The sequence below is a fragment of the Pagrus pagrus genome (genome assembly GCF_965226575.1).
Source record: "Pagrus pagrus genome assembly, chromosome: 15".
Classification (NCBI taxonomy): domain Eukaryota; kingdom Metazoa; phylum Chordata; class Actinopteri; order Spariformes; family Sparidae; genus Pagrus; species Pagrus pagrus.
The window spans coordinates 23,416,072-23,443,853 of record NC_140199.1 but is presented as its reverse complement, the minus strand read 5'-3'; the positions used below and the strand labels follow the sequence as shown (position 1 = coordinate 23,443,853).

Genomic DNA, 27,782 nt, shown 5'->3' with positions numbered 1-27,782 from the left:
TCCAACCCTCAGTCTCTATAGACTTAGACTTATTTTACTCTAACAGGCCTATTTTCTTGCTGATCTGCACTAGTTGGCAATCTAAGCTGCATTCCACAAATACCAAACTATTGTCCACAGCAGTCTCTCGGTCACGCGCCCCACTTCAGCCACGAGCACATGACTTGTCCCTGCCTCGCTGATCACGGAGCTCCTGCACACCAGAACAGCCCCCTTCACCACCGACACTTACCCAGGAGCAGTCTCACACAGAAGGCTCCTCTGTAGCTTGACGGCTCTGATCTGTCTTCAGATCAGCAGCGCTCACTTCCTGCTCGCAAAGCCCCGCTGATGTCACATGACTCAGCGGGCTGGTGTGGCGGAAGGAAGGAGGGAGGGAGGAAGCAGGAGGACAGACAGACAGCAGCTGTCGATGAAGAAGAGCTCCACGACAAGCTGCGAGAGGCACTGAAGACAGCTGCAGACAGAGATGAGGTGCTGGGATCAGCAGCAGAATACACACAGTGAGTTGTGACACGAGCTGGAGGTGCGTGTTGTGTTCACGGACACTCGTTGGCTTTAGGGAAGTTTAAAAGTTTGCTGAGAGAGTGCAGGGTTTGGGTAAAACACGGGGTGTAGTTCACGGATCGGAGCAGATTCAAGTGAGATAAATATACTGTTTATTTGTCGAGCTGTGACACATACAGGCTGTAGTCTACAGATACAGGAAGCAGCACTGCTTAGAATCTCACTTCATGATGGCTGATTGCCAGTAAACATGATCAAATGCATTCCTAGTGCAGTGTTTTCCCTCAGTCTGGCAAAGGTGCATATGTTTTCTGGCAGGTTTGTGAGTCCTCCCCAAGAAAGTGTTACATTTTTCATTGATATGCAACATGCAATCAAGCATTACCATGTCTATAAGGGCTGCACAATAAATCGTAAAAAAAAAAAAGTATAACCCATTCACTGGTGAAGAGTTACTGGTTTACACACGTCACCACCCTGGTTAAAAAGGCACAGATAAGGCTCTGCTTCTAATGGAAACCTAAGACAGTGAGATCCCAGCGCCAAGTTCTCGTCAACTTTCACACAGCAGCGATAGAAAGTGTCCTGACTAGAACCATCCAAAGCTGGCATGGTTCATGCACGGCCAAGGACAGTGAGATGGTCTGCACAGAGCCCAAAGGACACCAGAAGACAGCACCCACCCCAGCTACAGTCTGTCCGACCCGCTGCCATCTGGTGAAAGATACAGAAGTATCCGCTGCCGTCCCACCAGACTGCAGAGCAGCTTCTTCCTCCTGAACTCATCCTCACAACTCAGCCATGAAAAATAGTGTTTTCCCTGTCTGGTTTAGTCAACTACAGCTTGCATTTAGTTGTACATGCATGTGTTGAAGAATTACAATTAAATTAACCTTGAACCTTTAATAATGCTAAGTGAAATCAGCAAATTTCAAGATGTTTTCTGATGCAAAAGTTATCATTACCACGAATTGTGAAACATGTCGCAATATCTGTCAAAATAATCGCATTACGTATGTGCTTGTGTTGCTTATGTGTGAGTAATATAATTAAACAACATCTAAAAAGCTTAAAGATAAAACTTGGAAGAAGTCTACTGGGGATTTTACGTTCAGTCGGCTTAAGTGTGCCCCAGACGGCCTGCGTGCTGCTCCTAAGCCTTCTAACGGGTTGAAAAAGCCCTGTAGAGGCTGAGCAGGCCCTGTGCTCAGCTTTAATGGCGTTTGGGGAAGTGAAACAATCCTATTTTTTTTCTGGCTGTGTGTGATGGTGAAAGCAGACCACAAATACTCACATTCTTATGTCTGATGCTGACAAAGAGTTGTTGAAGGATTGTAGATACACTGTGATTGAGCGTTCTTTTCTGAGGGCCACATTTCCAACGACGACCAGTACTTGATGCTCTCTCTCCTCCTTTTTTAAAAGTCTTCTCCTGAAAAACAGCAAGAATACATCTCCTGAGGTGCAATTTCAAACCATCTTCTGCAAATGTGAGCACCGTCGACCCTTGTATCTGCTTTAAATCCCTCACTGTCATGTTTATCTGTGCTCTGACCAGAGGTTGTCACTGATAAAATATCAGCTCTTGGAGCCTGTTTGTGTTGGGTCAAAGGCAATGGAGTGTGGGAAAAAGGTCCCCCTTGCTCTCTGTTTTTCCATGTGTCCATATTCAGGCCTGTTTTGAAGGCTGATTTAAAGAGAATAAACTCATGGCTGAAATCCAGTGTTTCCATTCAACTGATGATGGTATAGAGATGCAAAGGGGACTGTTTCTGACAGCTATCAGCCACCCTTTTACAAGAAAATATCAAATCTTCTTTTCTGACACTTCCAGATTATAGATCTGAGTGTTTTCTTACTTTCAGACCAGTTGACTCATCTGAGGTTAGACTCAAACGTCTGTGTAATGAGTTGTCTGTTCTTTGTCTTCCCAGCATAATGAGTGTGGAGACGTTGGAGTAAACAGGACACCACAGTGAAGCAGAGCAGCAGTGCGTCTGCGGTCCAGATGAAGTGCTTGCTGATAGCCAGCGAGAGCGCAGAGGTCCTCTTCCACTGGACTGACCCCGAGTATCAGCAGCATATCCAGGAGCAGTATGGGGCGTCTCAAGAGGAGGGCCAGGGGGTAAGGAGGAGCAGGAGGAGGCTAACTGTGCTCCTGCGTTTTAACTGACTTCCTGCAGCTGTTAGAACAAGACTTCATCTCTGACTTTCCCTCTGCCCTTTGAAGCTTCCAGCCTTCGAGGACAGCATCAGCACCCTGTTTGCGCCCATCATCATCTCCTGCAGCACCATGGTGGACCGGCTGGGTGACAGCTACACGTCCTTCACCACGGAGAACAACCATATCTACGTCCTACACCAGGTACAGGCCAGCCCTTTCAAAATAAAAGCTTTCCTCACAGATCCCCAGATCAGATCTCTTCATGATTTAATAACGCAGAAGATAAAAAGGATGCAAGTCTCTTCTTAAACCTCTTTTGATCTGGCGTCGGGATTCTTTCATGTTTCCTGCGTTCTTGATCTCGGCCTTGCCAGTGGTAATATCACTGTGACCTAAATGCAGGCCCCTCTTACAGCGAAGCGTCATGTTTGTCATGTGAGTCTTGTTAAGGGATCAAACCGTTCTTTGTCCGGCTGCAGCGCATGATACAATTATCGAGTCCAAACACTTGTTTCAGGTCTCTTAGATCTTCCCCGTTTAAATATTTATTCCCCAGAGAACAGTTTAATAGAACCATCTCCACCTTATTTTCCAGTTGATTCACATGCTTGAGGCAATAAGAGCTAATTGGGTCATTTTGTGTCCTTAGTTTGACGAGTGCCTCTACATCGCTGTGAATGGAGATGGCGAGGAGGGGGAGGACGATCTGAGGAGGAAGACCTACGTGATGAAGAAGATGATTGAGGTCCTGTTTGGCATGGTCACCCTCAGCAGTTACCTCCTCAGAAAAGAGTGAGACATTTAGCATGTTCCTTCTTGATGGTGGACAGTTTTTAAGGCGGCGTCCAGTTGACACATGAACTGTGCTGTTTGTCACCAGGCTGCGTCCTCAGGACACAGACCAGAGAGGGAGGCTGTGGAAGCATCTCCAGAGCCTGCTGGAGACCTACAGCCACCTGCGGGAGAACGACCAGAGCTTCTTAGTGGAGGTGCAGTGCACTGCTGCTTCATACACTCACACCGTGTTAAATGCAGCCTTTAAAACTATACCATTAAATAACAATATCCAAAATCTAAGATAACACACAGCCTCATATCACAACAACAATATAATATCCATATATTGCCCAGCCATTACCTGATAATGATTAAAAAGAGTAAAGCAAATGATACTGAAAAGTATTATAGTACATAGAGCACATGTTGTTTTAGGATGTGACTGTGAATTACTGAACGTTTACTCCTGTTTAAAGTATTAAGAGTCACATTATTTGATGTGAAGTAGTCTTAATGCTCTTTGGTGCATTGCTACATCAGAGGTAGGAACACTGTAGCCACTAGGTGGCAGAAAAAGCCAGAAGGTCGACATTTTTTCCTGCTAGTAAAAAGCTCCTTTTCCTTGGGCTGTTTGTATTATTCTGTCTGCTCCATATATAACTGTGTATGTTAAAGGTCTGTGATGCAATCCTGGCATGTGGGCTGTCATCATAAAAATGTAGATATGGGCCTTTTTTAGATGTGTTTTTCTGGATTATTTAGTAAAAGAAAAATGATGTTTAGCTTTGTTTGATGAATCACACACGCACGCTGACGCTCTCATGTTGTGTCCTCCCTCTGTCAGGCTGTGGAGAGGCTCATCCACCCCACGCTGTGCGAGCAGTGCATCGAGTTCCTGGAGCGCCGTTTAGTCCAGCAGCTCAACAGCAGCGTGGAGAGAGCAGGAGAGGAGGTGCTGCACGCCTTCATCCTGGTTCACACCAAACTGCTCGCCTTCTACTCCAGGTACGGAGAGGCTCGTCACATTCACCCCCTAAATCACACAGTTTCCTTTGTAAAACGTCCAATTCAGTGAAGAGGCTTTTCTCTTTGCTCCTTTCTGCTCGCTGTAGCCGTAATGCGAGCACGCTCACCACCTCAGACCTCCTGACCCTCATCATCATGGCACAGAATATGTACCCCAGCAACGTAGACCAGGACGACCCCGGGCCTGAGGTACAAAGTGCTGACAGCCACTCACATAGCACGGCCATTAAACTGTTGGTTGTTCCTGATTGGCTTAACTCTTCTTCTTCATGTCGTCTGTTCGCCTGTGAAGGATGTTGAGAGCACATCTGGTTCTGGTCCTGAAAGTTTTTACACCCCGGAGCCCTCCCCTACAGACAGAGACTCGAGCAGCTCAGGTGGGTTTTGTGGCGAGCTCCTCTGCACTTTGAAGTCCTGCATATCTACGACCAGGTGGAGGATCAGTGTCGTATGATGTATTGTCTTTTATTTTTATGATTCAGAGTACAAGCCGGTGAGAGGCAGTACCCCTGTGTTTGAGTTTGTGGACCCAGACATCCAGGTGAGAGGATATCTGAGCGTCTCCTTCTATGCAGGGTTAGTAAGTGTTAAGTTTTGGGTGAGACCTGATAACTGTATCCAATAATGATGTCTTCAGATGGCGGAGGACAGCCTGCAGACTCTGGAGGTTCCTCCACCCGACCCTTCAACCCCTCACAGAGTCTTCTTGGAGGTCTCGCTCAAAGAGGGGCTGTATCCCATGATGCCTCACTCCATGTACTGCCTGCCTCTGTGGCCTGGCATCACACTGGTGCTGCTGACTAAGGTTTGTGGATACCAACACACGACCATGTACGGCGTGTAGTCCTTTGGTTTTGTGGAGAGCAGGGGGCACAGGGGTGACACATTGATCCGGACTTATCATCTTAATACCGTTTTTTGAAGTGTTTACAAGAGGGTTAGCATAGATCCTTGAAATCCTTAAAAGTTTGTGAATGTAAGAGTAAAGCAGAGGCCTTGGAAGTTTCAAAAAGAGATATTAGTCATTAAAGGTCCCTGTACAAGAACAGAAATTGAGGTTCTTTTGATATTTTTCTTTTTACCTAAAATTGGCAGATAGGCTACGTTCACTGTCTGCATGTGTCTCCTGTAGTTTTCTGTCTTCCCTCTCCCTCCTTTTAAATAGCCTGTGAGCTTCTATAAAGCATGCTAGTTCTCATTATAAAAACTCTCACCATTTAATCCTTGGTAAACTATGCCATGTTGGATCCTTGAATTTGAGGAAAATGGATCTGGAAAGTCCTTGAATTTGGTGTTTAAGAAGGTGTGGGAACCCTGTCAGTAGGATTGCAACAGTATGAGATTGTCATGGTACGATAACCATCTCATACAAATAACACCGTATGTGATACTACATTGTTATTATCAACCGTCAGTTTTAATACCACAGTGTACCGCTGCAGTCCTGCCTGTCACAGGGTATCAGCACATTTTTGCTGAACCACACGAGCATCCATGTGTGTCTCTTTCTTAGGTTCCTACCAGCGCAGTGGCCATGTCGGTGTATAAGTATTTGGAGGCCTTCGCCAAACTGGAGAAACGTTTAAGTGAAGGCCAGGAAGGTTCTGCTGCTACCAGAGGCCAGCCGACGATACTCGACATCCGCAGCAAGCTGGATAAATTCATTAAAGCCCTGGGGCCCAGTGAGATACAGGTCTGGGTTTTTACGTGTGTTGTATACAACCCAGGTTCCCCAAATTCCCCGAAAGAAATAGTTATCTTTGCTGAAATGCTTAGTAATTATCTTATAGACACAGGTATGATTGATCATATGAAAATATTTTAGTTCTTGGGCCTGGACAAATAAAATCTGCGTCCTGTTCTGTCGTTGTCTCTCCAGTCTGCACAGTTACAAAATGTCTGGACCGAGTTCAAGAACCGAGCCTTCGCCAGAGGAGGTCCCGGCTTCAACAGAGAGTAAGCTTCTGCCGCCCTCTGTTGGCCAAAACGTGTCACAGCAACGCTGTTGGACTATCCTCTGAACGACTCCTTTCATGTTTTTGTTCCAGTCTTATCCCGTGGTGTAAGAATATGAAGACCCAGCTGTGTGGAATATACCGACAGTGTTTTCTTATTGAGTCTGGACCGACCGACATTCCTCGACGTCTCTCCCCGGGTCTGCAGGAACGAGCCCAGACCATGGTGCAGTGAGTATCAGTCCGCTGAACATCTTTGTGCACTACTTTTGTCGGGAATGTCACATTTTTTAGATCTGAATCACAATTTCTGAATTACTTTTTGGCGCACACATCCCTGCAAGAAAGTCTCCAATTCATTTTTCACATCTTCTTCCTCTTATTCTTTATCGCTGTCTTTCTGTTCTACCTTTATATGTCACCCTTCTGTCTCTGCCAGAGAGAAACTGATGGACTGGAAGGACTTCCTGTTGGTGAAAAGCAAGAGGAATATCACCATGGTGTCATATCCTTACAGCGAAATGTGATTCCGTGTTGTGTCTGATCTAAAGTTGGGATGTTTCCAGAAGTCCATGCACATTTTTGTGGTCTTTAACAACGTGCATACGCTGAGAAAACTTTCTACACTTTAACGCACTGTCATCTTGAGTGTACTGACCTTGACCCAGTTAATCTCACTTACCTGGAGGATTTCCCAGGCCTCATCCATTTTATCTGCGTGGACCGATCCACTGGCCAAATGATTGCACCGTCGCTCAGCATCACAGAGCGTGCCACATCTGAGCTGGGGAAGGGCCCGGTGGCTCAGTTCATCAAAAGGAAGGTGAAGGATACAAGAGGCGCATGTCTCCAAAACTTAATGAGTGTGGCATTAAACTGCTGACGAATAGATCAAGAGCGCATCAGACACTGTTCATCTTATCGAGTCATTAGAGCCTCATTTGAATTCTCTTTCAGTACAGAGAACCAATAATATTAATAATTTAAAGTCCCCCTCCAGTCAAAAAAAAAAGTCTTTCTTCTTGTTCCGACAGTTGAATGTTTGAGCTTCACTGTGTAGAACAGTGTACGTGTGTGACACAACACTAACAGGCTGTTTTCACATTCATTTCTGACAGTGTACATTTTCTCAGTGCTCAGTGAAAATCTGATTCTGGGAGGCGGGCCTACGAGCATGATTTGTGACATCACAGATCAGAATAGTGAGAATGGGCTTAATAGTGAAGTAGGAGACATCTTGTGTACAGCAGGTAACTTGTGAAATGAAAAGTAGTTTTTTTGATGAGGGTGAAGGAGTAGGTGCAATTTTAAGGATTGTAATGTAGTAATTATACTTTTTATATATACTATACACATATTAGAGACTTTTTTTTGTATGCCCTCATACAAACAGTATGTGGTGGGGATATATATATATATATTATTGCTACTTTTGTAATAAGAGTTCAATATATCGCAGGAAAGTTATCAAATATGACCACTTAAAAGACTAAATTTGCAGTTAAAAGACTAAATTTGCAGTTAAAATACTTTATTAATGCTTTAAGAAATTGTTTGACATTTTGAGAAACATCCTTATTCATTTTCTTGCCGAGAGTAAAATGAGAAGATCGATGCCACTCTGATACGTAGCAGGAGCCATCAGCTGGTTAGCTTAGCTTAGCAAGAAGAAAAAGTCCTGATCATATCCACTGAAAAACAGCAAATTGTTGTTCTTATACTTCTGGTTTTGTACAAATGAATCAAATAACACACAGCATGTGAAATATGGAGCATTATAGGTGCTAGTAGGCAGATTTTGTATTGACAGCCGCTTTTCCAGTTTTTGTCGACAGTCTTTAGCTTCAACTTCGTCAGCATATTTCCCAAAATGTTGTACTATTCCTTTAAAAAGCTCTCTTTGTTTGTCTTTGTCTAAATGAACGTCTCCTTATTAATCCATACTGAAGGTGTGGAGCCTGGTGAGCACAACCCGGCACTATCTCCAGAAGGGTTACTCCACTGTCACACTGCGCGATGGAGATTTCTTCTTCTGCTACTTCCTCTGGTTTGAAAATGAAACGGTAAGTTTGGCGTGTTTAGCGTCTACAGTAATGAAAAGAAATCAGTTTAATGTTAGTAAACTGCTGAAATTCAAATACGGCATCCTGTAAAGAGCATATCTGACCAATCAGGGCTTCAAGTTAGAGGCCGGGGACATCCCCGTCCTACCTGATGACTCTGCCCCCATTGGGATGCTCGCCTGGGACTACTACAGGTAAACGACTGTGCATGACAAAAATAAGATGTGATTAATTGAAAAAAGGGTGCTGCTGACTATAGACAGTGACTTGTCCAGCAGGAAGCTGCTGCGCTACTACAGCAAGAATCACCAGGGGGAGGTGGTGAAGTGCTACGAGCTGCTGACGGTTCACCTGGGGGTCATCCCCACAGAGATCATCCTCCAGCACTGCAGACAGCTGGCAAGCAAACTGTGGGAGCCTTCGCGCAATCCGCTGCTGTAGACGCACCCACGCGCTTGAACTGAGTCACAGCAGCCGACGTTCGCAGGTGTTGTGTTGCCAAGAACTGAAAAACACTCTGCAGATATATTCTTGTCATGTGCCTTTCATGGTCCATCACTGTCAGTGTGAAAAACGTTGTGTTTCCTCTCATAATTTGACCTAAATTATTTATTAGATGCACTTACGTTCATGATCAGCACACTCCAACACCATTGTGCACTTCTGCACTGTTTTGTGTCTTATATTGATATTGATGATATCACAGCTTAATTTTTTGTGGATTGTAAAATATTTTTGAATACTCAGTTATGACCTGTTTGCTATTTATTGGTAATACTGTTGTTGTTTTTTTCACTTTTAAAAATGTGCAGCTGAAGTATTTTTTATAAATGAAGATATTTCTGAAGATGTATTTTATAATTGAAGTCCATTTCTGCCTTTAGTACAACTAGTGTTGTATAAATAAATGATTAAACAGTAATTACAGTATGTCTCTCTTAAGTGTCTTAAGTGTGTATGGTAACACCATACATCGTTAGAAAGCTTAGACTCTAATGATTCTATTCATGCAAACCATTCCTAATCAAATCACATTAGCAAGGTGCAATAAACAAACAAGCTAACAAACTAGCATGTACAAAGTTTTGCCACCTCATCGAGCATTTTAGCGGATAGAAGCTTCTAAGTCCACCTGAGAGCCTAAAACAGCCAATGAGTGATCATGTAGACCCACTCTGTCTTCTTTCTCCTCTCTCCTGAGCCACTCACACGCCAGCCTCAGGGTGACTGATGCATCATGTAGCCAATGAGATTTCAAATCTGGCAAAATATCGTTTATTACAGTTTTTAAAGACATGAACTTTGTTTATGTAGTTTTATGCATTTTGCATAAAAGGCGTTTTCCAACCAAGACTATTTTACATGCACAAAGTTAGTGTAAATAAGGAAATAAAGAACTATAATGAGTAATTGCCCCTGTTACTCTCAGGCAGGCATATTTTGAGGTCATAAAGGTCCTGGTTTTTGGGGTTTTTTTGCCAGGTGCCTGGATATTTCCTCAGAAAATCAAGCGATGTGGGCCCATCGTGTTTTCCAGATAATAGGGGCAGTTACAGGTCATCTGCAGGCTAATTTTTGCAGCCTCAGAAAGCCTGGGGGGGGATCAGCTAACCTTTCAAAAGACAGATTTGCATTTACTTGGGGCTGGAGTGGGAATGGCATTTTAGGATCATTTTGCATATAATTCCAGGAATAAGAACAGGTTATGGAAGCAAAATAGCCCACAATCTAAAATGTATCAGTGCAGGAGAAGACTTTTAAAAAAAGAAAATAAATATCAGTAGACATACATTTGCTTGTTTATTCAGTCATTGTAAACATAATTTAAATAGCACTGTTTGAACTGCATTTATTTAACCCAGCCAATCACTGAGCAAGTTCCTTTGTGACGGCACGATAATTCTTCCACGTGACGATTACTGGTTACACCTGGTGATGTTATAAGTCTAAATGAGATGCGGCTGTTAGCTTCTGCAATCATGAGCTTGTCTAACCTTCACAGTTTAATTTGTTCACTCATCAGTCAACCCTGGAGACTGTGAGCATTTTAAAGGTCAGTCCACGCTGTGTTGGATTCTTCCAGCGGAGCACAGTATGGAGGACTCCATGCAGGCTCACAGTGAGAGAGAGGAGTGTATGTGGAGTTCAGTGAATTATCAGTCTCTGCCATGCTGACTCACAGAGCCCCTGTGAGGTCAGTCACGGCTCCTGCTGCCACCAGGTCCCTCAAGAAGAGCTTCTCAGCGCTGACGTCATGCACCACCTGGATGATCATAAAACGAGCCATAAATATATCACTGCATCAGGTTTATGAGCCTTAAAGAATTTCTTCCTCTGTTTAATCTGAACTTACTTGTGCCTTCATCGCGCCCATGCGTATGGTCTCGTAGTAGTGAAGCCTGGCCTCTGGATGCTGCATATCGTACCCGAACCCTGCCAGGCTGACCTGGTCACACAGCTGCAGAGCCATCACCACGGCACTGGCGCCTAGCGTCGGCACCATCTTTTGAAGACAGGCAATGCTCTTTAATCCATTTCTATTTCTGAATACTAATTTAAAGAAATATCTAACATAACAGCAAAAGTCCCTTATAAAGCGCAGTGGTTATTGAAATGAGCAGCCTCTTGAACTGAGGTTGTGTTTGCTCATCTTTCATCCCTCTAATTCCAGCTCTTATAGCAATGTCAATACACGCCTTAGCGAGGCATTACCATGTATTATTCAAGACAGGTCAGGCCAGCCAGACGTGCCATTGTTCCAGGATTCCTTTTTTCTATGTTTGCATGCAGCCTTGTATTTAAACATACAACAAAGAAAGCATGAGCACAGTGTGAGGGCGTATCACAACTCGTCCAAAGGGAATTAAATATAGAAAAGCGTGTTATGTTAGAACTCACGTTTCCCTGTTTCAGAGTATATTTCTGCAGGACTTGTCCTGTCTTGTGAATAATCTCCGGGTGGAGGATCCTGAAGTTCTCTGGTCTCAGAGGAATATCTTCCACCACCTCTCTCCAGAACCACAGTTTGGACCAGAAGCTCTATTAAAAACACAGGGGGTGTAAAGCATGTGAGGCAGTGAGTGTGATGATGTTGCTGCATGGGTTGCCGTGACACTCGTGGCTTATGTAACACAGCATCTCTGTGTGCAATGGTTCCTGTGATGTCGGCTCACCAGAGGCTGTTTGGTGATGACAGAAGTCAGCCAGTCCAGGTCCAGGCTCTTAAAGACCACCAGAGCAACCATGGCAGTCTTTTTGTACTCGTTTGCAGAGTGAGGAGCTCCCTCTGGGTACATCAGGCGGATAGTGGTGCGGGAACCAGCATCCCTCTCAAAGCCAGGCACTGGAGCGTTATTCAGCCTGGTAACAGAGACGAACACGCATACGTGAAATCGACCATATTTTGTTGACACCGTGTCTTTTCTTCTGTGCCTGACACATACCTGATAATGATGTCATACTGGTCTATATGGGATCCAAGATGGCTCCCATGAAGAATCCCTCCGTTGCCCACCACCATACACCGCCTGCACATTCCTTCACCCCTCAGTGATGGAGGCAAGCCAGGCTGAGGCAGGGAGGCAAGAGCCAGGGCCAGATGCTCTTCACTACCCTGGAGCCCCAGAGGAGGGGACAGATCCCAGGGCACAGATCTGTCCTGCTGCACAAACACAGGGATGTCGAGGAGGCCTGCAGAACAGGCCAGGGTCTTTAGATGCTTCAGACACCAGCGAGGCTGACAGGGGTCTGTTAGCAGGGAGGCTGACCGGTTTAACAAGAGCTGAAAAGAATGGAGAGAAGCTTGGTAAAAGGAAAGGAATGATCAAAATGATTGCTAAGATGCTAAGAAGTGTATCCTTACCAGATCTTTGGGTTGTTGGTAGTCATCGCCGAGAGATGCCTCCCTATCCAAGGGGAGGTAAGCAGGAATCAGGATAGCCGAGTAGCATCCGATCAGCAGCACCAGACTGAAGATGAGGTTTGCACTTCTGTAAGGACAAAACACAACAGAGCTTGCTTTGTACAGAAAAATCAAACGTTAGCTCATTAAAGGAGAAGTTCAGCCAAAAATGAAAATTCCGTCTTTATCCGCTCAGCCCCATGCTGATGGAAAGTCAGGTGAAGTTTTGTAGTCCACAAAAACATTTCTGGAGCTTCACAGCAAAACAGTATTGCAGCTTTCTCCTAAACAACTGCAGTAGATGGAGAAACATAAAAACTACTGAAAAACAAACAAACGCTAAATGGCTTCATACTGCTTTTGCAGCGTAAGCCAAGTTTTTTAAAATTGATTCAAAAAAGATATTATTTACAGTCAGTCAAATTCATGCACCCACTTTCGATGGGGCACATACTAATGTTTCAGCTACAGTGAAGGGTGTAAATAACACCTTTTCGAATCAATTTGGGTTCTCTTGGCTTCCAGGGACATGGATTACGCTGGACAAGCTGTAAGGAGCCATTTTGTGTTTGTTTTAGTTTTTTTTACATTTTAAAGTCCCCATCTACTTCAGTTGTTTAGGAGAATACTGCAACGCTGTTTTGCTGTGACACTCCAGAAATGTTTCGTGGACGATAAAACTTTACCCGACTTTCCATCGGTATGGGGGTTAGTAGATAATGATCCTCCTGCTCCTTCTCTCTCATTAAAAAATCCAGAATAGAAAATGCGCAAATATGAAACTGCTGGACTCAAGATGCATCCTCCTATGTGCACTGGAGGCGTCAAGTTCACACTTCACATGTGTGCATGCTGAATATTGGAACAGGATTGGCTTCTATTTGTGTTGTCATGAATCATCATAAATCTCGTAGGCGTGCTTCTTAAAATCAGAATTTTCAGTGAGCACACACATCATTCCTCACAGCGAAGCTTCAACATTCAACTGTGAGAACAAGAAGAAATCACACTGAGCAGCTCCACTGAATAAATGAAGCCCCTACAGAGCTGTACCTGCTGAGGAAAAACTCCCTGGAGTCAGTCTTTGTGACTGTTCGCTGTCTGTGAAAGACAGGCGTTGGTGTTGCAGCCTCCGCAGCCTCGGGCAGCAGTGGAGAGCCATCGTCTGGGTCCTCGACACTCAAGTGATTCATAATCACCATGGTACCTGTTCTTTCACCTGAAACACGCACATTACTGAGCCTCACACTAATAATCTATGACAGAAATACCAATAGCTACTGCTGCTTCTCTCTACAGTAAAAAATAAACTCTCTTCCTGACAACTTGAGAGTACTTACAGAGCTTAAAGTCCTATGTGATTCACCACCAAATGTCAACAAAGACTGTCTTTTGAAATAGTTTCTACACACTAAAACAACAAGAGGAACATGAGTAGAGTAATATGAACAGTGTGACTCACAACCAGTTTGGTAGAAATGTAAGTTGATAGTCAAATCGACCACTCCATTGTCGAGGTGGAGGCAGAGAGAGGTGTCCTGTGCAGCTAAAATGGCTGCTGCTGCTGCTGCTCCCTCCTCCTCTGAACTCTGCCACTTCCCTCAATAACACTGGTTAAACGTTAACTCAATGCCCTGTCACACTCTGTAAACAAATGTGTGCGTGACCTGCTGTGCATCCAATGAAAATCTGCATGGAAATGTGAACATGCAAAGGAAAGGGAAGTGTCCAGATAAACCGGTGTGAGGAAAAACCTGCTGAAAGAAACCTGTGAAATGGTTCACGTCGACATAAAGAATCAGAGCCGAGGCTGCACAGTGATTGATTGTTGGTGTGCTTTCAAACAGATATTTTACAAGGTATCACTTCATAGTAACGAAACCTTCTTAAATAACATAATCCCCCAAAACAGTGTGTTTATGAGGGCTGTGCTCCTGTGAAAGAGAAGTACACTCTGCTGCAGCAACAGCAGAGAGCAAAGCCAGGAGCTCGTGGAAACCAATGTGCCCACAGTATTTGTATACCAATGTGTCGGTATGTGTGTGTGTGTTTGTATGTGCATGGCGGAGAGGAAAAGAGGTAGAGGGAATGAGAGAGGTTTGGCAAGTACACTGAAGTGTACACACACACACACACACACACACACACCTGTTTGTTGGGGTAACGCAATGTCCCACCATGAACCCGGCATTCCAGCAAGGAAGCGAAGGCGAACAGCACTTCCGTATAAAGAGGCTCACAGTCGGCAGAGTTATCGGCCCCTTTACTTTTATCAGATGGATTATTAGTGCATGTTAAATAGCTTGAGCTGTTCTTTCACTGTTTTACTTTTTGTATCCATTTTTTGGAGATGGAGGAGGTGGTGCAGTGGGCAGCCAATGTGATGGACCATAAACCAGGAATAGAAAAGAGAGCTCAGGTAGGTGAGAAAAAGTACCATTTGTGATGATTTTGCATTTATATCACTGTATCTTACATTAGGTTTGGCTCCTGGAATGATGATTAGACTCTTCCCACAAGGGAGAGTTATTTCCCAGCAAAGCAGACTGAATATAAAACGTAACGTTACTGTTACCCCAATGTCCCAATTTGAAAATCCCAAAACAATACATGAACAGGTATTTTATGTGAAGACGTGTGCATTAATGAACTGTAATACCAGCATTGATCATGTCTGCAGTGAAGTTAAGCCCCGAACATGAAGAGAAAATGTCATTCATTTGCAGACGCACTGAAAAACACATATACCCACACATGCAAATCAAGCAACATTATTCATGATGTTGCCTGCAGTTGTTTTAATATGAAATAATAATATTATACATTATAATAGAACATAAATTATGTGCAGTACCAAATCAGAGTCATTCCCAGTCTGTGGTTTTCTCAATACAGCAGAGCAAATCTGATCCGAGAGTCAAGTTTTTTTGATGTAGCATGTTTCATACAGCAGGTGTGGACTTAATGTGCTTAAAAAAACACCATACATGGCAAAATCATGTACAAGAAAAACATATGAGATAGGAAGATCTTACACAAATCTTGAACAAAGTGCTACCTGTCAACCAATCATGTAGGTTTTAGCCAAAAAAGACACAGCTGTAGCAGACTTAGTTCTTGTGGTAGAAAAGGATTTACAGTTTAATGAGGGATTAAAAGGAGGTGTAGTGCTGTTGTTGGGGCTGAATTATGAAATGAAGTCAATATTACTCACATAATATAATGTGTAATTCACTTTTGGTTTTCAACAGAATGGTTTACAAAGCTAATGTTTTTGTTTGTTTGCTTTTCTTCATATTTCTGGAGGGTAGCTTCATTTAATAATTTCAATAATCTGAATGCCAATTCCAGCATATTTAAGCATTTGCTTCTTCCTAAGCCGGTACAGTCATTACTTAATAATAGGCTTGTCTATATTGTTTCTATTTATTGTATTATGTTTGATGACTACTACCACAATCATTTTCCTTTCCATCCTAAACTAATGTGTTAGCCCTGAGTGGAGTTACATCTCCAGAGTTTTAGGTAATCCTATTTTACTTATCTTTATTTTTATTTATGCATTTAATTGACTGAAGGATTCCTGCTCATATGCATTGAAAAGGATGCATGAACATGGTATTTATGTTCGCATTTACAGTGAACTTTGTGTGTCAAGACATTTGGCAAAAGTCACCCCTTTTTATATCTATCAGCCACAGATTAATTTAAATTTGTATTCATTTTGTGTGCACCTAACAAAAATAATTAACTGTCAACATTATTGCTATTATGGAAAATAATTGCTGACACTGACTTCATTAATTTAAATCTAATAACTTAAGTTATTTTCTGGGGTTCTTTAAATGAAAAAAGTTTTTTTTTTTTTTTTAAATAAGATAAAAAATCTATATGTTTCTGACAATCAAAGGGATTTTTATGCACAATAGACAAAAGAAGGCACCAACCATGAACTTATCATCAAAAGAATACATAAAAATGTTATTTTCCTTTTATAAAACAAATCAAATAAAACAAGATAAAGGCGGGTCACATGCACACAAAGACATGAACTCTAGGTCATTGATTTATAATGTAATAGCGTATTAACAGTGCATGAAAGGCAGTTTATAGTTTTATAGCTTGCACTATGCTGTGAATTTATTTTGACATTAACACTACCATTCCCAGCTCTCAACACCCCTCAGCCCAATGGGCACATCTGCTTTACAAAGCCAATAATACTTCTCTCTCCTCCAAGTTTTCTGATCGCCTTTTTGACATTATTACTGTTTCTGTCATTTTCCAGGCGGAGGAGAGAGTGCGGAGGATCTCCACGGACCTGCACTGTGAGGTTTTGGATGTGAGCGGAGGAGAGAACATCACAGAGCTGTGCAAAAGGAAAAAGAATATCAAGAAAACGTACTCACCCAGGCTGAGTGTTGAAATCCCTGTGGTGAGCTACAGTTCTAAGAGTCTTTGTTCGAGATTCATTTATTTTATTATTTTACAACGGGGTTTTATACAGTATAATGACATGAAGTTTGTAGACCCTATATACTGCTCTACACTATGGATGGATTAATAATAATTAGTCATTAAAATAAAACTCATTTTTATATTGGAGTGTGGAGGATGAGTTCAGGAGCCTGGTGGCACAGCTGTGGATACTTCTGTATCGCTTGCAAGATGGCAGCAGGGCGAACAAACTGTGGCTGTGTTAGGTGTTGTATTTTAGTCACGTCACCTCACTTTCTTCATGTGCACTACAGGAAAACAAAAACTGAATCTTTTTCTGTGTGTGTGTGTGTGTGTGTGTGTGTGTGTGTGTGTGTGTGTGTGTGTGTGTGCGTGCGTGTGTGTGTGCATGCTTCTTGGTGGACAGACGCATCCTGAAGACACAAGAGAATTGATGAATGCAGCCAGTCAAGGCAAACTGAATGTAATAGAGAAGTACCTGGCTGATGGTGGGAACCCTAATCTCCACGATGAGGTATACTCGTCTTGTATGGGAGTAAAACAGATACATTACCAAGAATTTCTACTTACAATACGTCTCAACTTTCCAGTTGAAGAGGACGGCCCTACAACGCGCCTCTCTGCGAGGACACACCGCAGTGGTCCAGATGCTTTTAGAAAGAGGGGCCGATATCAACTTTAAAGATCAGGTACAGTAAGACGTGCGGCCACATTGCTTGTTTGTAAAGATGATGATGAGATTGGGTGAGATTATCTTCACGCACTAAAGCTCCAGCCTCTCGTGGCCCCAAGTCAGCAGTATAAATAGGATAAGGCCCTCCTGCTGTGTTTCAGCTGGGCTCCAGAGCCATACACTGGGCCTGCAGAGGAGGAAGCCTGGATGTCGTCAAAGCCCTGAAGAGCCACGGGGCTGACCTGAATGTTAGAGATAAGGTGAATGCGCCTGAATTTGAACTCACATGTGCATCTGTTAACATACTGTAGATCCTATACTCATGCACAGTTGGTCCTTTTTTGTGTTTGTATGTTGATTTGCATTCAAATACCCTCCACATTGCAGTTGTACAGCACTCCCCTGCATGTGGCCACAAGAACTGGCCACACAGCCATTGTGGAGTATCTGCTGTCCTGTGGTGCCAAAATCAACTCCAGGGACAGGGTAGGCAGCAGCCCAACAGCCTGTGATTCACCTCTATAATTTATTTTTGTCATCAATTCCTTTTTTCCTCCTCTCAGGAAGGGGACACCGCCCTGCACGATGCAGTGCGTCTCAACAGATACAAGATAGTGAAGCTGCTCATAGTTGCAGGGGCCGACACAAAAATAAAAAATCACGTGAGTGTTCGCAACCTGTGCACACAGCGTTTTAGCTCAAAGATTACTTTAAAGCAACATTATGTAACTTTTTTTCACCTTAAAATCACATCTTCAAAATCATTTTGCTGGTTCAGTGTCTTGTTATAGGGTGAATGGTGTCTTTAGTGACAGGGTAGGATCACAGTAAATGTTTAAATTTTTACGATGTAATGGGATTTGTTTGAAGTTACATTACTTTACATTACATTACTTCTAATTTACGAGAGTGGTGTTGCACTCAGAAACTGTAGGGGGGCACCAAATTGCACAGAATGCCAATTTCTACATAATGTGGCTTTAAACGTACAGCTATGACAGCGGTATTTATCTTTAAATCTAACTCTTGCGGTAAAAAAAAAAACCCTAACCCATCTCCCAAAATGTCAAACCATTCCTTTAATATGATGCTACAGCCAGCAGCCAGTTAGCTTAGCTTAGCTTAGCTTAGCATAAAGACTGTAAACAGATGGAGACAGCTAAAGTGATGAACACATTTTTAACACTTGTTGCCAAATCCATACAAAAACCAACGCATACAAATGACAATTCACTATTTTACAAGGGGATATGTGCTCGACCACTTCTTTGCCATGCGCTAGTTACATCCTGCAGTCTGCTAGCTAGTGGCAACTGGTTGTAATATGACAAGTGCCTAGACTTGGGGTGTTTTATGGAATAAATGTACAGGATTTTGAGGTGCAAGTAGGTGGATTTTGTAATGCTTTCACAGGGTGAGGCTGATTTTACACGTCTTTATGCTAAAATAAGCTAACCCGCAGCGCCCCGGGTGGATTAATACTGGCAAGGGACCTTTGTCGCATATCATATTCTTAACCCCCCTCTCTTGCCTTCTTTCCAGCCTTTTTCTACATTGTTAAATTAAGGGAAAATTCATCCCAAAAATTCTTGATAAAATTAACTATCACCTTCTAGCTGTGGCCTCACATTTGAATTTCAGACATGGTATTGATCACCGAATCTAACTCTCGACAACAGGGCAAATAAGCCCATTTGTGGAACTATTCATTTGAAGGAAACTTACCGAGCTAACATGCTGCGGCTCATAACTCAACACCGCCATAAATACAAAATGACCCCATGCTAACAAACTGACAGTATGAACTGTGTTGCAGGAGGGAGTGACAGCGGTGCAGCAGGTAAAACAATGGCAGTTTGACATCATGGAGACCCTGCAGAGGCTGGAGAAGCTGAGGGAGGTGCCGCTTGAAAACACCTCAAGAGAGAGGAGTGAATAATGCAGAAGCTAATGTTTTATATTCTTCATGAAGTCAGTTTCTATGACTATCTGTCTCAGGTTCAAAATACATTCTGCAATTCCACTGTAGGTCTGTGTACATCATATTTGAGTATATGCTTTAAATGTGCTCACCAATAAAATCTGCCTTCCAGGGCATGGCTGTTAAACCTCTGAGATTAGTCTGAACTCTGACCCCAGAAAATGTCAGCTTGGATGTGATGGATTCAAAGTGATCTGCTTATCTCAAGACAAAAACATATGGTTGAGGAAACAGACCTTTTGCCGAGCTTTAGCTTTTGATATTCGCTTCCAGAGAGCTTTATGATCTCAGGAGCGTTCGCGTGGATGTTTCGCATCTGATTTGCGATGCCTTTGGAAGTTGAGTAATATTAATAGAAAGTGCTGTACAGAAGCTGAATGCACATCAAGGGCTCCTCGTTTTATCGAGGCGACAGACAAGGCCAGAGCACACAGTAGCAGTGTGTGTGTGCGACGTCAGCTGACGATAGCAGAGATGGCTGGTATGCCCCCGCTAAAGTCAGGGATTCAAGGGGAGCTCAGTGGACATACTTTCCTTCTACCATCAGTGGCTCAAATGTTCCTGAGGGCGGTTGGCCATTCACACTGGGAACACCGACAGCTCCCCCACTGCTTACAATGCAGCGTTTATGAACAGTTATTCATCATACATACAGCTATTCATTTTGGAGCACAGTGTGCTCAATAGATATTGTGCTACTGCTGTTTATTTTTCATAATGTGAATGTGAAATTCATCAGATATACTATCAGCCACATGCAATATTTCCTGTTCCAAGCAAGGAAGTGTGACTGTCAGAGACACAACATGTACAATACAAGGTTATACACACTACGACCGAGTGCTGTCGTTTATTTTGTCAAGCTGACCCTAACAGAGATATTACATTGCGTACTCTCAATGTAATATAGTAGAAAAACAGACTACCCTCTTAAATCTGTTGGACTCATACATTTTTTAAAGCTTTAGTTCTGTCGTTTTCAATTCCATGTGAACTACAAGCAGTGTGCTGCTGCTGCTGAGGGCTGGAGTGGTGTAGAATGAGAAGGGGGATGGGAGAAGTGGCGGCTTCGTGCTGTGCGGCAGCCAAAAACCAGAGGAACCTGTTTTTCAGTTAAGCATTTAACTTCTTCCTACAGCTGCACATTTCAGCCTCTGTGAACATAACAAACTGCTGCTTAATCATCTAAAAATAAACTGAACTCATATTATGTGTCCAAGTGATACTCAATGAAAGACGTGTCTGTTTTTTCAAAGCTTTAATAAACACATCAACCATTTACCACCTATGTGATACCTATGCCATGTGAATGAGAGGACACTGTGCAGATGATTTCTTTAAGAGCACTCAAAGCAACATTATATTGTTACTGAAAAAAGGTAACCATGGCAATGATATTTTCCAGGCAGGTGAAAGTCTGGACAGGCACGCTTTTTAAAGCACCATTTGTTTCCAGTTGGAAATGGATGTGAGATTCCAGTGAGTTCGTTTCCACTCGTGTAGGCAAAGAAGGCTTGAGCATGCGTTGTGTCCGACACAGCAGAAAGAGAAAAACACTGTTACGTGATCTGAAATACAGGTTGTTACACAGTTTGCACATAAAGCCAACATTAAAGTATCATACTGTGCTTGTAGAGAGTGACATTGACGCATGCACTGCTCTGCTTCTCTGTCTCTAATGTTATCTTCGATCGTTGTGATTGCACACCGCCGTTCCAAAGGGGGTATTCAAAGCAAGCACAATATGGGCTCACAATATTACGTATTGATTTTCTTTTCCCTCATAGAATATAGCAACAATGGAGATCAGTAACTGCAATGTTTCAGCCTAGAGACTTCAGGCATATTTACAACAGAGTCTGATAGAAATTCCCTGTTTAATCTTCGGTCCTTCTGTTTTTCTTGCACAGTAAAGCCCCAGGTGGATCTGTCCTTACCGATTTGGATTTAAAGGTGCACTACGTAGTTTTGGGGAAGAAATTTTAATCAGAAGAGAAAGATCTTCATTGACTATTTTTTATCCCTAAATAAACAATCTCTCTTTTTTTTTCATTAGTGAATAAACTGAATAAACAAACTTACTGTAAAGGACATTTTCATTCTGTTTCACTTTGTTTATATGTGGCGGACCCTGCCACCTTTCCAGCTTCAAATAGTATTCTGGGGACCTTATTTTCCTCTGAGAACAGCTTGTTTATTCAGTAATGGAAAAAAATAATTGTATTATTACCTCATTAACATTGTAAATATTAAAATTCTGAGTTTGATTTTCTTCTCCAAAACTACATATGCCACTTTAATGTTCAGGCGTAAGAAATAATACCTGTAACTCCTGTTGGCCGTCCAGGCTTCCTTACCTATAATACCATTTGATTGTCTTTGGTTGAGGTTCTATGTAGGCAACCCTAGACAAGCCACGTCTACAAATGCTCCGTAAGGCCTATTAATTGTTTCAAGTACACTGAATCGACCTGTAATCACAGACGAGCCGTGATTGGCTATTCACACCTCAAAATACAGTCTTAAATAACTTGGTAACACCATTTTTCTACCTGACCGATCAAAAAGTGATCTCTTAATTCATTTGAAAGGTCAGAACGAACACAATCAATGACAATGATGTATACACCTCACAGAAAAACACATACATTGGAATAACACTGTTAAATATATTCAATTTATAAACTCTTTCATTCAGCTGCCTCAGTTAAGATCTACATCCCTAATTTAATGCATTTAATTATAATATTTTCAGATGTCCAGTCAAAGTCTATCAGGCTATACAGGGGAAAGCATGAGAGAATTATCCAGCTGAGTTAAATCTCCTCTCCCGTGATTTCCACTGGGAGAGGGAGGTTTTATCGGAGAGGGGAGAGCTGCTGGACTTGTGAGTGATGGAAGCTGGAACTCAGCATCAGCTTAACGTGTCTCTTGGAGTCGAGGCAATCTTCAAACAGGCCTCAAATTCATTACCATCATTAGGATGACAGACACCTTAGGGCGAATGATGCAGAGGGGAAGGGACGGAGAGGGCACTGTGCATCATCTAATTTTTCTGATGGACACCCTTGAACTGCACTCTTGTGCCCAAATGTCTTTAAGGCAAACGTGAATACTGATCCTCTAAAAGGAGAAACACCAGTGACAAAATGCATTCCTTGAAAGATGAGGTTTGCAGCAGCACTGATAATTGACATGACAAGAAAATTAAAGGTGCCCTGTGGAGTTTTTTGCGAACCAACAGACCTTGTTTACATTCACTGTGTGCATCTTTGAGGCCTGACAATTGTGTTGGACGCATTTCCTTCCTCATAAAACATTTGAAAAGCCAATTCTTTTTGAATTATTTCACATCGTGCATTGTTTGGATCCATGTTTTCGAGGTATTGCGTTCTTCTTCTTCACTGGCTTGAAACCAGATGCAAGAATGTGTTGCCCACATGCATCCTTATACCTCAACTCAACGCGGAGCCACTTGTGAGAGAATTGCTCCATAGTGTCACCAGTGGTCAGAAACTCCACATGGTACCTTTAAGTATCACTCTGTTGTAATGGATTGCAGCATTTTTAAAAGTGAATATATCTCATTAGTGGCTAAAGTTTCGGCATACAGTCTTACTTTACACCTCCTCCTATTGCAGGAGACAAAAAAACCTCTTTAAAGTACCACATGTGCAACAACATTGGTAAGAAGAGCTAACTATTCTAGAGAAAAACACTAAGACACTGTTTATGAGTACAAGAATCAGATAAAGAGGAAAAAAAACAGCAGCATTTGGTGTTTGCATGACACGTGAAAGTTAAAGGTGTGCCGCTTGGTGTTGTGCATTTCAAGTCAGTCATACAGAGAGCCATTGTTTGGTCCAATTGCATGTGCATCCCATGCCACTGTGAAGGCTATTCAAGGAAGATGCATAAAAGAAAAAAAAAGAAAAGAAATTGATGGTGAAAAAGAGAGAAGAGCTGGAGGGGAGTATACGAGTACACATCCCTGAGGTCCTCCTGGAAGGTCCTGGAACCCTCACCGTGTCTCCTCCAGGGTCCGTGACGGTCAGAGTGCCAGACTGCGAGCACTAGAGGCCGAAGCCTGCGCACGCTGCACCACTCCCGCACACTTCTCTCGCTTCTGCAGCTTGTGGTTTTGGAAAAAGCCCTCGTTTCGTGGGACACCGTGAGCTCCATCTGGGAACGTCAATAACCCTGGAGGCACAGACACGGGACACCATGACCAACTGCAGAGAGACGTTATTGACATCCTGATGGACAAATTGTTCCGGCGGTGTAACAGACTTACCATATCCCTCGACACGTCCATCTTTGAACTCTCCTTCGAACTTCATGCCATCATATCGACTGAAGATGCCGGTGCCTTGAAACTTTCCGTGAGCAAATTCCCCTTCATACCTGATGTGGTGGAAAGAGAACAAGGCGTAATTTTTGTCGTGTGATTGAGGACAACACTTCTGTTTGTACTCATTCCTGCTCACACACCTCGATCCGTCTGTGAAGAACAGCACTCCAGAGCCGTGGAAGAGTCCATTCTCGAACTGGCCGGTGTAGCAGGTTCCATCCTGAAACTTGAGCTGGCCGATGCCGTGCCTCCGACCTGGAAAGTCGCACACCATCAGGGTGAGTAATGGCTTCAAACAGATGATGGAAACACAAGAAATCCCGTCGAGGCAAACAACCTTGACGGGTCTCTTGATGCCATTTGCTGATGCACATTTTATCTACATGGGTGTTATCATGCCTCATCTAACCACTTAGCCTCTTATGGATTACTCTCTTGTAATGGTGTGTATCATACTCCGACAGATGACCAACTGAGCATGACATTTGAACTTGCAATACGGCTCAGGGTCTTACATTCACTTGGCGCTGTATAGCCACTACATATGTCGCACTAGTTAGTACGTGCTCGGATTCAAGTATCCACCTCCCCCCACTCTGTCAGCTAAAGGTTTACTACTGAATTAGGAGTCCCATCTGCCTCCTGCAGGGTGGGAATTACAGCGCTCTAATCCAGCAGATTTTTTAGCAGGGATTTCTGCTTTAGGATCCAGTCTGTGAAAACAGTCAAGGAATGTACTTGCATTCCCCTCCTAGTAGCTTATGATCCACTACTGAAGCTTATAATCATGTCAGAGGGCACACACCTACAAGTTTTTGGACAACTGCTACAACGGGCTTACACCAGCGATTGCCACACTTGTAAAGTGGACCAAGTTACGTTTGAATGGTGAAGGAATACACCAGTGATAGCATTAAACATCCCAAAATGATCAAATGAAATCTCTAGGATAGTCTTCTTCCTAGTGTTTGCGAGTGATTTGGTTTCTTAACAGCAGCTGACAGAAGACTTCCCAAACAGGTCCAGAGTCTAATCCAGAAGATTTGACGAAGCCAGAGCTGGTAAATCTGGCTCTGCTCGTCATGGGCTGCCAATGCTGGCTAATTGGGATTTTATTAAACAGCTTGAGCTTGCATGTCACCAGCATCACTGTACGTGTGTGTGGGAGAGAGCTGAAGCAGTGCAAACATCCTCATCCCCTAATCTTTGCCACAGGTGAACATTTTGACAAGATATTTCCCCTTCACTTATAGATTCTACTTTTCAGGATGCACACGTCTATGAATAGAAAAACCTAATATTTGCTGCTACTGGGCATTTGTTCCTGCTAGCTACTCATTAGCTAGCAAACATTCAGTATGTTACCACAAATGACTGGTATAACAGAACTGTGCTATTCGTAGCCTGGAGGTTCCAACTGAAGACAATTGTTTGATTTAATGAGCATCAAGCACATGATGAGGCACAGAGTGCTGTTAGCTTAGCTAATGTCACAAGATGCACTCAGAGGCAAATCAAGAGCACTCTTCCATTCCATTTGCATGTCATTCTCAGTGAGAGCTTTGTTAAATATGATCACATTTACCTGTTTGTGTGAATGAGATGATGTTTAATTACAGAAACTGAAGAGTCCATTTTAATGTATGTTCAGATAGGTGTGAAAAAGATGATTGCTTTAGAAGAGTAAATAAATGTCCTCGGAGTGCTTGCCATTAATAATATTTTGTGCGAATACAGGTTATGTGTTCAGTTTTTACAAAAAAAAGAATATTTTTCAGCTAAATGAGAGATGTTAGAAATACTTGCAACCAGATTTTAATATTATTTTTCTTTCTGTGGCTGAAAATACATCTGTCCACTCCAGTGAGTGCTATGCACCAAAGAGCATATTCTGCCTATCACTGCCTATTGTTATAGTTAGATAAAATGGGCCTATATTCTGACAAACTCTGGAGACTGTTAACTATTTATGCTTGATAGAACAATACAAGTGTAAACTATATCATCATTTTGGATAAAACATACAAAATAATGCAGAATCTAAATAGGCAGAGTATGCCCCCTGGCCCCTGATCCAGGTCACTGGAGTGAACAGATGCATTTTCAGTCACAGAAAAAAAAAATGTATAAGAGAAATGTTAGTACATCCAGAATAAAAGTATTTCTAACACCTTATTGAGTTGAAAAAAAAAAAGCACCTGTCTGACTTTCTGAGAATGTTTAACAGTTATTCCAGAAGCACTCAGTGCATCTCATATTCCCTCCGCCATTTTGGATTTACGATTTAATATCTCAAAATGACAAAAAGACACAAACATTATAATCAGATGGAATTGTGGACAGGGCTTTACGGATTCACCATGTGAGAATTGGGTCATGGTACTCCAACTTAAATGATTACAAATGGCTTCCAAATATCTGTCCAATCCAAGTGGACACCACATATGAAAGGAATAACCTAACATCTTACATGATAAATCCAAACTTAATGTAACACTAAATACATGTTCCCAGTCTGTCAGGGTGTCGCCTCCCTTTTTCACTCAGCTGATGATTAACAGGATGCGTTTGAGGACCATTGTGAGGAGTAGATGTGCAGTACAAAAGGTACAGGTGAAAGCTAGTTTCATCTGTGTAGTTAGGTGTAGTTAACTTTGTTTAAATCTGAGGAGTGTGATGTGTGGCTGCGTCTTGCCTTCTTTCCACTCGCCGTGGTACTCTTCCCCGCTGGCGTAGGTGAAAGATCCTCTGGTCAGAGTCATGTCACCCCTGTTCTCAACACACAAACACGCATATTGGCAACAAATCTTCTTTTCGTGGCCAGCAAATTACGCTTAAATGTGCATCCGTGAATCTCCTCCAGCTCTGAGATGCTGTTTTTAGCTGACTGTGACCTCTGACTTCACCGTGGAGGGAGGCAGTTTTCCCTAATGGGATTATTACTCCCTCTGTCTATGAAACAGAGGGGGCAACTGTCTCTTAAGGACATATTCTGACAGTTGTTGATTTATTGCTCGTGTACAGTAGGATGGAAGTAGCAATATCAAGCTTCTTATTGTTTTATAACACACAAATGTAGCAATACAAGTGTAATTTGGCATTACGTTTATTTAGTTCAATGAGGCAAGACAGGGAAAATCATGCATTTGGCTCAGTATAATACAGCCTCGTGACCAATATTCAGTGTCTTTAATTATAGAGCTCAACACCATCAATACCTATATAAGTCTGAGGATTATTTGTCATTATTCAATAGCTGAAGCTTATTTTTTCTGTCCTCAGAGTCTTTGTTGTGGGCAGAAACCTTTGTTTAGTCCCTGTAGTTGAACTTAAAGTGTGGGCTGGATGCTGTCCTGTAACTGTCAGCAGGAGCAGTCAGTCTGATGCCCTGTGTGTGTGTGTGTGTGTGTGTGTCATGTAGGTGTAATGAGCCCAGTTTAAAACAACGCCTTCTGCAAAGCAACACGCGTGACTGTGGCATGACTGACCGCATGTTCATCGCATGGTGAGCCATTTCAAAAAACACACTGCTCAGTGGCTCTCTAGCTTTAAGACAAATGACAAACAGTGTTGTACAGAATGGCAGTCAGGTGTAGTTTTACCCATGCGGTCGCCATTGAATAATAAATAAGTCACAGCTCGCACTAACAGAAGGAGGCAGAGACACCCGTTATTGTAAAATACCCAATACAAGGCTGTCAATGTGTTTCGATCAGCGCAGCCTTTACATAGATGTTGCTGAATAGGCTGTCGCTTTTTAATGACATGCCAGTGTAAATCGACTGAAACCTGCAGAAACACTAATAAGCGAAGAATCTAAATCACCTATTAACGCTACCATTTACCTGTACGCTACGTGTGTCGTCTCAGGAGCATGGAAACCTCCGTACAAGAACGGAGGGGCGTGAAATTATGAAAACACCGGC

General features: G+C 42.7%; 4 protein-coding genes across 7 annotated transcripts; 2 read left to right on the top strand and 2 right to left on the bottom strand.

Annotated features, from left to right (window-relative positions):
• The first annotated feature begins 227 nt into the window (after window positions 1-227).
• hps1 (HPS1 biogenesis of lysosomal organelles complex 3 subunit 1) lies at window positions 228-9,408 on the top strand. 4 transcript variants are annotated; one of them, XM_084376281.1, is made up of 18 exons: window positions 228-503; window positions 2,442-2,632; window positions 2,738-2,872; window positions 3,321-3,463; window positions 3,552-3,660; window positions 4,293-4,453; window positions 4,561-4,663; window positions 4,767-4,851; window positions 4,957-5,015; window positions 5,112-5,279; window positions 5,988-6,167; window positions 6,354-6,430; window positions 6,523-6,660; window positions 6,869-6,934; window positions 7,108-7,252; window positions 8,379-8,492; window positions 8,604-8,686; window positions 8,771-9,408. In XM_084376281.1, the coding sequence occupies exons 2-18, from the start codon at window positions 2,516-2,518 to the stop codon at window positions 8,931-8,933; spliced, it is 2,046 nt and encodes a 681-aa protein (XP_084232407.1). In that variant the 5' UTR covers window positions 228-503; window positions 2,442-2,515; the 3' UTR covers window positions 8,934-9,408. The 4 variants fall into 4 exon arrangements, with proteins under 4 accessions (XP_084232407.1, XP_084232404.1, XP_084232405.1 ...); XM_084376278.1 differs by having other exon boundaries at window positions 8,768-9,408; XM_084376279.1 differs by having other exon boundaries at window positions 228-526; window positions 8,768-9,408.
• Window positions 9,409-10,193: 785 nt separating this feature from the next.
• On the bottom strand, window positions 10,194-13,926 carry st3gal7 (ST3 beta-galactoside alpha-2,3-sialyltransferase 7). Its single transcript, XM_084374841.1, has 8 exons — window positions 13,856-13,926; window positions 13,447-13,612; window positions 12,355-12,481; window positions 11,936-12,273; window positions 11,666-11,852; window positions 11,391-11,531; window positions 10,846-10,995; window positions 10,194-10,755 (listed from the first exon to the last, which is right to left on the bottom strand). Exons 2-8 carry the CDS (start codon window positions 13,593-13,595, stop codon window positions 10,669-10,671), a joined length of 1,179 nt encoding a protein of 392 aa, XP_084230967.1. The 5' UTR covers window positions 13,596-13,612; window positions 13,856-13,926; the 3' UTR covers window positions 10,194-10,668.
• Window positions 13,927-14,737: 811 nt separating this feature from the next.
• On the top strand, window positions 14,738-19,500 carry ankrd2 (ankyrin repeat domain 2 (stretch responsive muscle)). The gene is made up of 8 exons (XM_084374929.1): window positions 14,738-14,812; window positions 16,682-16,828; window positions 17,258-17,365; window positions 17,442-17,540; window positions 17,686-17,784; window positions 17,912-18,010; window positions 18,088-18,186; window positions 19,341-19,500. The coding sequence occupies exons 1-8, from the start codon at window positions 14,744-14,746 to the stop codon at window positions 19,461-19,463; spliced, it is 843 nt and encodes a 280-aa protein (XP_084231055.1). The 5' UTR covers window positions 14,738-14,743; the 3' UTR covers window positions 19,464-19,500.
• Window positions 19,501-20,748: 1,248 nt separating this feature from the next.
• morn4 (MORN repeat containing 4) lies at window positions 20,749-27,782 on the bottom strand. The gene is made up of 5 exons (XM_084374762.1): window positions 27,702-27,782; window positions 26,552-26,625; window positions 23,997-24,111; window positions 23,800-23,909; window positions 20,749-23,705 (listed from the first exon to the last, which is right to left on the bottom strand). The coding sequence occupies exons 2-5, from the start codon at window positions 26,616-26,618 to the stop codon at window positions 23,557-23,559; spliced, it is 441 nt and encodes a 146-aa protein (XP_084230888.1). The 5' UTR covers window positions 26,619-26,625; window positions 27,702-27,782; the 3' UTR covers window positions 20,749-23,556.